The following is an 8,780-nucleotide window of genomic DNA, read 5'->3' on the forward strand; positions in this document are numbered from 1 at the left end:
GGGGGGGGGAGAAAATACTACTAACAGCCTCCGCAGCAAAAAGTCAGGCCCGAAAGCCCTATAAACCACCGGCCGTGTAAGGGCGGTTTCTCCAGCGACAACGCTGTGGTTCGAACACTCGAACTCCAGGTGCTACACTCTGAAGTGTTAAGGTACCTTTACGGTGGCCACTAAACCACACAACGCTTCTAACTCGTGTTCTTACTAAGTGAACTGCCAACTGGGTTTATAAGGGCAATAGCTAGCTACCTAGCGTCCTAGCTCCGCCTACCGTAACATTATAAGCTACGATTTGCACCTAGTTCTTGTCGTCTTTCCCGGGCATGCAGCATGCTTCATCCTCCCTTCTGTTCAAACAATTTTGGGGTAGCATTTGCCGTTTTACCCCTACAGCAGGCGCGCGTTACTTAGATTCGGGCAACTGAGCTTGATGAGCTCGATTCCATGCTTAGGATTTGGGTCCCCCATATTGTATAGTACATGTTTAGAATCCCAGCACTCTCGTGGTGTTAGTGACTTGCCTTGCTTTCGTCTCTTGCTGCAACACGTTCATAGTTCAAACACTGAGAGCTTTTCAAGGTATATCCGTGCAGCCATAGAGGACACAAGCGCTCATGCTTTTTCTTTCTCCCGCTCTCTCTTTCTATCACACTCTCTCCCCTCTTCCCACATCGTGATTAGCAAAAAGGAACGCATTCTCACAGCTAAATCTCCCGCCCATTTCCAAGACGATGTTTAGTCCAATGGTATTATATGCATCCGATGAGCCATCGCCTCGACCTCATATCATTCATAGCGGGTAATAGTTTCCAGGCTTTTGCGCTGTGCAGCGTCTTGAGTGAAGACCTTCGTCATATTCACCAGTCACCACCACCTCACAGCACCTACCCCAGCCAGATTATCACAGAAACCTCTCTACTCTCCAGCATCACAAGGCCCAAAAGCGTCATAAAAACCAACCAGGCGGAATTAATTATAAACGCCCGCTCGCTTCTTCATTAATTACTAGTAACCCGCTAAGCAGGTCGATGAAGTAGTACAGTGACTGCGTCTCCACCCTCATTCCATCGTACAAGGCATATCAAAAAACCCGAAACAATACCCAGCCGTGCTCGCGTCCACCAACTGTCTCTACCCCATCATGTATGTCCACACCAAGCCGCGCATATTTTCCGGGGTATCAATCATTCCATCATGAACCAGCCAAGCAAGCACCCGCAACCTTTCTTCCCTCCTTCCGCCTAAACCAGGCACACGATAGCCGCCACCGCAGCCAGCATGCCCCACCAGCCCGCAAAGCGGGCCAGGCTCTCCGCCGCGGCGCTCGTGGAGTCATCGTCACTGCCGCCCGACGCCGTCGTTCCGTTCGGCAAATTGCCGTTAATGATCAGCGTGTCGGTGCCATTGACCCGCGCAACGTCAACCACGCTCTTGTTCAGCGCAGCGTAGCTGCCATTTCCGATCAAGCTGTCATAGTAAGATGTGTCGTTCGTCTCGTCGCAGCCACACACGCTCTCCTTCCCGCAGAAGCACTGGACAGGCAGCGTCGTGTTGGTGCCGTTGTTGTTCGTGTCCGATTCGTTGCGGAAGCTGTACGGGTGGTTGTAGTGGTAGCTGTAGGCGCCCGCGGCGCTAAGCGCCCAGATCGCGGGGATGAAGGCGAGCACGGCCAGAGGGAGCAGGAAGGGCGTCAGCCCGCCGGGTGAGCGCCCGCCCGCTCTGTAGGGCGTCGTGGCGCCGCCGCCGTAGTAGCGTCCGCCGCCGTAGGCAGGTGCGGGACCGCTGCCTGAGCGCGTGCTTCCGCCGGCGTTGGAGGTGCCCGATGTGCGGCCTGTATGGACATTAGCGTCAGTGTCTGGCCGTCTAACTGTAAGGCGGACTTGACGAACCATTAGAACCAGAGCTTGATCCGCCACTACGGCCTCCTGAGCTTGATCCTCCAGAGCTCGACCCACCGCTACGGCCTGTGCGTGAAAAAGTACGTCAGTAATCTTGTCCAGAACGCGCAGTGTGTGGAGAGTAAAGAAAACGAACCACTCGAGCCAGAACTCGAGCCGCCAGTACGCGATCCACCAGAGCTCGACCCTCCAGAACTCGAACGCCCACCTGAGCTCGAACTGGATCCGCCAGAACTCGACCGACCGCCGGAACCAGAAGAAAACCCGCCACTACGACCTACAGGACGCGCGAGTTCAGTTTCCCACCGCAACACCAGCCAAGGAAAAAGGAAGGAAAGAGATTAAAGTACAAAGAGCGCAAAGCCTCAGAAGCTCCAAGAAAGAAAGCCAAAGAAAAGCCCGTCTCCAGTACCATCATCATCATCATCATCATACGTACCTCCAGAAGAAGAGCCGCCGCTGCTGCCACCGCCGCGTCCTCCGCCACCCTTGCGCTTCTCGAGGCCGCGCTTACTGAGCAGCTCGGACGCGACGGCGCGCGCCGCGTGGTAATGGTGCCAGTACGAGGTGTCAGGGACGGCGGCGTCGGCGTTGTCGTTGCGCGGGGCGAGTGCGGAAGTGGCGTCGTCGGAGTGGGGGACCGAGAGGGCCGAGGCGCCGTGCGCGCTCAGGTAGAGCAAGGGTAGGAGGGCGTTGGTGATCTTCATTTTTGTAGGTCTATGCCTTGGGCGCAGGTGTATGCGGATGCTGCGATATGTATGGGCTGATTGTTGCGTGAGAGGTAGGTTGATGGTAGACAAACAGGGTATCTACGACTGTCTGACGTTCGTCTGTGCAACAGCTGGCAGCGGCGCTGGTGGATATATAAGTACCCCGATGAATCCGGGTTTACGAGACGAAGGATGATGATGCCCGATGATGAGGACCCTTGGCGCGCGGTGGCATCAGCCAAGCCGAGCCAAATTCATGCTAAGCCCGGTGCGTGTCTTCTTTGATCCTTCGATTCTTACATTCCCCGTGCAAGGCTGAGTTTCCGCGGACTTGTCTGTTTGCACCTTTTTCCTTGCTTTGCTTGCGCTTGCGGGGCCCGCCAGCTTTTAAGCTTAAACTCTCTACCCGACCGCATCTGTTCTCCATGTCTCACTTCCTGCTCCACCTTCAGCTCCTCCTCATCCTCCTCTCACCGCTTCGTCTCTGCCACCGCCAGCACTAAACCACTTAACACGACTACCAAGACCCCAGGCCTCTCCAACACCAACGGCCCCTCTCCCAACAGCGCCGCCTTTTACTCAGCCCATCCAAGGCAAACACTGATTGTGGCACAGCACAGCCTCTCCGACCGGCCCGATCGACTAGGGTGCCGCGTGACAGCTGCGATCCGAGCGGCGAGCGGCGACCTCTGCTGCGGCCTCCCAGATGCGGAAATAAGCGCGACGCCAATCACATCGCCGTACGACATGACTATGGCAAGGCACAGCTGTGCCTTTGGTTACTCTGTGTTGGCAGCTGGTAGGGATATATGCTTGCCTGAGTTTCGCCTGCTTACATTCTTCTTACTGCTGTTTGCCTTGGCTGACTAAGTTCTTACTTATATCGGCAGTGTTAGTCTTTGTTTGTGGGCTTAGACATGTGGCTTTGGCATGCCATAGTGCTGCCCTTGACATCTTCCACTCAATCGTTGAGCCTCTTGTAAGGCAGACACGTGAGGTCGGACTAATGGTGAGATATAAGTGTGAGCGTGTTATGGAAATAGACTCATATTTCATGGGGCGAAAGTGTTTGCAAGTGACCAGGGAAACATAACAAATCACGAGCGAAGCCATGTACGTATCTACCATGTTAGATTCTACTTTGACTATATGATTTTCTCTTCGAATGTAGCAAGACAAACTTGCCGCGCAACATTCTACCCTGAACAAGAGTACAGTGACAAGAACAGTTCTTCTGGAACTCGACCACGCTCGCCGCCTGCGAGCGGCATGGACATCCTCTCAAATAGTTCGAGAATTAGCCCAGAATCTTCAGACCACCCTTAGTCTTGCTTGGCTTCTTCTGCACACCGGCCCCGGTGTTGGCATGCCCACCGCCGCCATTTCCACCCTTGTTGTTCTTGTTGTTCTTGTTGTTCTTCCGCTTATCATGAGGCGTCACGGCCTTGATTTCGGTAGTACTACGCTTGACAAGGACAGGGTGGCTGCCAATGTATTTGCCCTGCATTTCCTTCGCAGCCTGGAAGTAATCGTCACCGTTGCTGAAGCTCACAAAGCCATAGCCCTTGCTCTTAGTCGTACGCTTGTCTCTAATTACCCGTGCTTTCTGGATAGACTGGAAACGCGAAAAGGCTTTGTGCAGAGATTCGTCAGTGACCTCCCCGGCCAGATTTCCAACGAACAAGCGGAAATGGGAGGGATCCCATTCGAGCAAACTAGGGTCTTGCCATGTCTGTCCTCCACCACTTCTCACCACCGTCTTTTGCTTCCCGTCTGCACCGGCGACAACAGCCGCCACTCCAGTGTCGGAGTTGACCGCCGACTGCATTTCGGTATTGCTGATAGGAGCGGACACGTTTGGCTTAGCCCCCAAGGGCGTGTTGTTTGCGTTTCCGGTCTCAGCACGGCCTCGGCCAGTGGCTTTGGCATTCGAGTCGTCTTTGCCGGCATATGCGCTCTGCCATTGCGCTACTTGCGCCTCGTACTCCGGGTCATATGCGCTGTTGGACCCATAGCCTCCGCTTGGCGCCTGCCCAGGGAGTGGGAAAGGGTTTCGAATCTGGGGCGGCGTTGGGTTCGCGTACGGGTCGTTGCTGGCCTGAGGGTAGTATGGAGTCTGCTGGGGATAGGCAGTCGCCGGGTACGCACCGCCCATATAGCCAGTTTGAGCGGCCGAGTATGCAGCAGGAGGTTGTGGTCCTGCGGAGGCAGTCGCAGGTTGCGGTTGCCAGCCCTGACTCGATGCGCCAGCTACCGATCGAGGTTTGAAACCGGTGAAGGCGCCATAGCCCCCGGCGCCTTGGTTTTTTCCATTTGCGCCCGAGTTTGAGAACTTGGAGAAGGCCGGGGCCTGCACCGGAGGCGGTGGACGAGCAGGGAGCGAAGGATGAGGCTGAGGCGTCGAAGAGTTGGACTTGGGACCTGGAGGCGGAGGATACGACATGATGAACGGTTGCGCAACGCCCTCTGCGTCAAAGAGAGACTTACGGGCTCTGTCCGACGCCGGTACCGAATCGTTAGGCTTGCTAGGGATACAGCAAGCGACGCGGGCCGTGCTCTGCGGGCAGAGAACTGTCTGTGTGTCGAGACGGATAGATGAAGCGTGCGCGTATAATGAGGAAATATGTGCGTTTACTACCGCAGTGGTGAGTGTATGTAGTAGTGTGGGCGTGACGGTGTTTGGCGGCGGGAGGAAAGAGGAAATGCGTGGCAGGCGGATCGACGCGTTGCGGGTAACTGACTAGGTAATACCTAAGCTAAGCTTGTCCACCCCAAAACCTCCCACGCCACAACCTACCTACTACCTCATCGCATCCCATCGCGTCGCCCACCATGCCGCCCGCCCAGCCGCGCAAGCCGGCCGACGTCTCGGCCGCCAACAAGGAGCGCAACGAGTACATTCCCAGCTTCATCGCCAAGAAGCCTTTCTACATAACCGACGACTCGACCGACAACGACTACCTCGAGCACCAGCGTCTGCAGAAGTCCTCTCTCGATGCCGAGTCAAAATGGTACGACCGCGGCAGGAAGGCTGGCCCGGCAGCCACCAAGTACCGCAAAGGCGCCTGCGAGAACTGCGGCTCCATGACCCACAAGACCAAGGAGTGCTTGAGCCGACCGCGCAAGGCAGGCGCTCGCTGGACGGGCAAGGACATCCAGGCAGACGAGCTTGTCCAGGATGTTCAGCTAGGCTGGGATGCCAAGAGAGACCGCTGGAACGGCTACGATGCAAACGAATACACGGCCGTCATCGAAGAATACAACGAGATGGAGGAAAAGAAAAAGAAGGTCAAGGGCGAAAATGGCCAGAGGGTGGAGGGAGAGGACGATGACGAGGATGGCGACGAGGGCGCTAAGTACGAGGCCGAGACGAACATGGGAAGGACGCAGCCTACGTCGACACGGAACCTGCGCATACGTGAGGACACGGCCAAATATCTCCTCAATCTCGACCTGGACTCCGCAAAATACGACCCAAAGACCAGATCAATGGTGGACAGCGGCGCCACCGCTGACAAATCGGCGGCTCTCGTTGCGGAGGAAGGTTTTATGCGCGCGTCCGGCGACGCAGCTGAGTTTGAGAGGGCACAGAAATATGCGTGGGAGAGCCAAGAGCGGGGAGACAAGACCAAAATGCACATGCAAGCGAACCCTACGTCGGGCGAGTATTTCCGGAAGAAGGAGAAGGAGGAGGCCGAGGCAAAGCGACAGGCACACAAAAAGGCCCTTCTCGAGAAGTACGGAGGCCACGAGCACCTTCAAAACGCACCTCTCAAGGATGCTGCCATTGTCGAGAGCGAACGGTATGTGGAGTACGACGCCAAGGGCGGCATCAAAGGCGCGCCAAAGGTCAAAGCGAAATCCAAATACCCCGAGGACGTGCTCATCAACAACCACACTTCGGTCTGGGGGAGCTGGTGGTCGAATTTCCAGTGGGGTTACTTTTGCTGTCATTCGACTGTGAAGAACAGCTACTGCACGGGCGAGGCGGGCAAGAAGGCATACGAGGAATCGCAGCGGATCAAGTCAGCCGCGGATGCGGATGAGGTCCCCAGGGATATTGCATGGAAGCAAGACGAGGCACTCGAGGAACACGTCCCCAACGCGGTGGAGCGCGACGAGAAATCAAGGGAAGACACCAAGGCGAAGAAGAGAACGCTCGACGAAATGGCAGCGGGCGTCACGGAGGAGGAAATGGAGGAATATCGGCGAAAGCGGACCGCTGCCGATGACCCCATGGCCAAGTTCCTCGGCAAGGACGATCTGCTGTGATCAAGAGCTCTTTTGAAAATGAAGGGGTTTGATATCTCGGGATATGGTGGGTCCGGCGTTGTGTTTCGTTCACACTCTTGCTGCAACACTGACCTTCGAGATGATGCATGAGGTCACCGAAGAATCGAAACTGCAGTCTTTGCCGCCAGGTTGCCCGTGTCTCTATTGCTGAAAATACCCATAATACTGAAGCCCACGTAGAACAGTGCAAGGGCTACGCGACTAAACTCTTCATCACAGTTATCCTATGTACAAACAACAGTAGAACATGGCGGCAGAAGACAACAGCCCAGCACAAGAGCGAAGCGAGGGAAGTTCAGCGTCAAGTTAAAGTGCGAGGCGAGGCGTGTGAAGTGTACACTAAAGTGCGCAGGGTGCTGATGGTGGAGTCGAGCAACGAATCCAAAAAGGAGTAGAAGGAGCTGTCAGTAAACAAGCAACTCGCATCCACATGCCGCGGACAAGACCAAGTTCGAAAAGTAGATAAGCCGAACATGAAAAAGAATGGTACAAATATCGAACCAGATAAACCTGAGCCGTTTATGATGCGTTAATCTGTTCTCACAAACGCATTTACTAACGTGCCTGCTCCCTTGCACATATGATGTACGTGTTGCCAGGCTAGGCGCAGCAGCCAGCCATCGTAGCCGGCGAGTGGGTTAGAGGCAGAAACGTGCGTGTATGTTTGATAGTACGTAGGAAGCGGCAGAGGCAGAGGAGGAGATCGATGTTTTGGATGGCTGGATACGGCATCTAGTTGGTGGCCACAAGAGCGAAACCAGAAACATGTATAATTCTCCGACTAGCATGGATAAAAACGGCAGACAGGAGCACGCACGGGACAGGACATGCATCGTGAGGAAGCAGGTGCCGAGCGACGTATTATTAGGTACAGTAGGTCATTCGAGACAGATCGATAACGGACTGGACTGGCCAGCATTGGATGCTTGGTTACTTGGCCGAGCAAAGAACGATGACGACGAGGGAAGACAATGTCGCAAAGGGACCCAAGAAGAAGAGCAAGGCGCGTGCGAGGAGAAGAAGCAGGCCCAAACGGGAGGAAGCAGTAGAAGTTAATGTATATATAAAGAAAAGAGCAAAAAGACAAACACATTACGGCAAGCAAGCCTTCAACACCACTGCCTGCATGCAATGCAATGCCCTCTTCCCATCCATCCATCCATCCACACGACGACTTGATTTTTTTTTTTTTCTGTCTTTCTGTCCTTCTGCCCACTACCCATACCTTCTCGCGCCCATACACGCACCAAACCAAAAAATTCAAGTAATCCATCAATCCATAAGAATCCATAATTCCGCACATTCACCGCCTAAACCCTCATCTCGTCCGAAGAAGAAGAAAGAAAAGAAAAAAGGCGAGCAGCAGCAACAGCAGCAGAATTGGCTGCAGAAGAAGCTTTGCCACATAAGAAAATAGTAGGAAACCACAACGCAAGCAAAATCAAAAGCAGCAGCAGCAGCTAAAGACGCGTTCCAAAATCCCGCCTTAACCCGCGATTACCGCCACCACTCCACTCCACTCCAGAATCCAATCAACTTATAATAAGATAACGCTGCGCGCATACACCTCCTACGGCGACAAAGCAGCAAACCGCAACGAAACCGATGTTGTGAATCGAAAGCAAGCAAATGAAATCCAGTACACGCGAGACAGGGCGCGACACCGCCGCCCTGACCCCGGCACCTCGAGAACAAAAAAAGGTCAGCGTCCTCTAGAAAGGAGCCTCGTCGAAGAAGAAAAGGAAGACGAAAAGCAGGAGTGAGCAACAAATCAAATCTTTTCGAGGCAGTGGCGCTCGCTGGCCGGTGTGCATGGAGCGTGTGTAGCGGAGAAATAATGCCTGTCGCGGAAGCAGGAGTTGTCGAGCATCGAAAAAAA

At 54.6% G+C, this 8,780-nt stretch overlaps 4 protein-coding genes across 4 annotated transcripts; 1 reads left to right on the forward strand and 3 right to left on the reverse strand.

Annotated features, from left to right (window-relative positions):
• Positions 1-954: 954 nt before the first annotated feature.
• On the reverse strand, positions 955-2,774 carry K452DRAFT_289321 (uncharacterized protein). Its single transcript, XM_033540802.1, has 3 exons — positions 2,338-2,774; positions 1,890-1,964; positions 955-1,831 (listed from the first exon to the last, which is right to left on the reverse strand). The coding sequence occupies exons 1-3, from the start codon at positions 2,603-2,605 to the stop codon at positions 1,242-1,244; spliced, it is 933 nt and encodes a 310-aa protein (XP_033395657.1). The 5' UTR covers positions 2,606-2,774; the 3' UTR covers positions 955-1,241.
• A 950-nt stretch (positions 2,775-3,724) lies between these two features.
• K452DRAFT_289324 (uncharacterized protein) lies at positions 3,725-5,181 on the reverse strand. Its single transcript, XM_033540803.1, has one exon. The coding sequence runs from the start codon at positions 5,049-5,051 to the stop codon at positions 3,906-3,908; it is 1,146 nt and encodes a 381-aa protein (XP_033395658.1). The 5' UTR covers positions 5,052-5,181; the 3' UTR covers positions 3,725-3,905.
• A 259-nt stretch (positions 5,182-5,440) lies between these two features.
• K452DRAFT_231171 (uncharacterized protein) lies at positions 5,441-6,880 on the forward strand (the record flags this gene model as incomplete). The annotated part of the gene is made up of 1 exon (XM_033537147.1): positions 5,441-6,880. One exon carries the CDS (start codon positions 5,441-5,443, stop codon positions 6,878-6,880), a length of 1,440 nt encoding a protein of 479 aa, XP_033395659.1.
• A 557-nt stretch (positions 6,881-7,437) lies between these two features.
• K452DRAFT_58514 (uncharacterized protein) lies at positions 7,438-8,301 on the reverse strand. Its single transcript, XM_033546874.1, has one exon. The coding sequence runs from the start codon at positions 8,202-8,204 to the stop codon at positions 7,683-7,685; it is 522 nt and encodes a 173-aa protein (XP_033395660.1). The 5' UTR covers positions 8,205-8,301; the 3' UTR covers positions 7,438-7,682.
• Positions 8,302-8,780: the final 479 nt, after the last annotated feature.

Source organism: Aplosporella prunicola (assembly GCF_010093885.1).
Source record: "Aplosporella prunicola CBS 121167 unplaced genomic scaffold K452scaffold_18, whole genome shotgun sequence".
NCBI lineage: Eukaryota > Fungi > Ascomycota > Dothideomycetes > Botryosphaeriales > Aplosporellaceae > Aplosporella > Aplosporella prunicola.

What these genes read in the sequence shown, in the direction of transcription:
- K452DRAFT_289321 (XM_033540802.1), bottom strand. Translation starts at nt 2,605, where the DNA reads ATGAAGATCACCAACGCCCTCCTACCCTTGCTCTACCTGAGCGCGCAC. An exon ending in CGGCGGCTCTTCTTCTGGAG is followed by an intron (nt 1,965 to 2,337) that starts GTACGTATGATG and finishes TTTCACGCACAG; the next exon opens with GCCGTAGCGGTGGGTCGAGC. An exon ending in ATCAAGCTCTGGTTCTAATG is followed by an intron (nt 1,832 to 1,889) that starts GTTCGTCAAGTC and finishes ATGTCCATACAG; the next exon opens with GCCGCACATCGGGCACCTCC.
- K452DRAFT_289324 (XM_033540803.1), bottom strand. Translation starts at nt 5,051, where the DNA reads ATGTCGTATCCTCCGCCTCCAGGTCCCAAGTCCAACTCTTCGACGCCT.
- K452DRAFT_58514 (XM_033546874.1), bottom strand. Translation starts at nt 8,204, where the DNA reads ATGTGCGGAATTATGGATTCTTATGGATTGATGGATTACTTGAATTTT.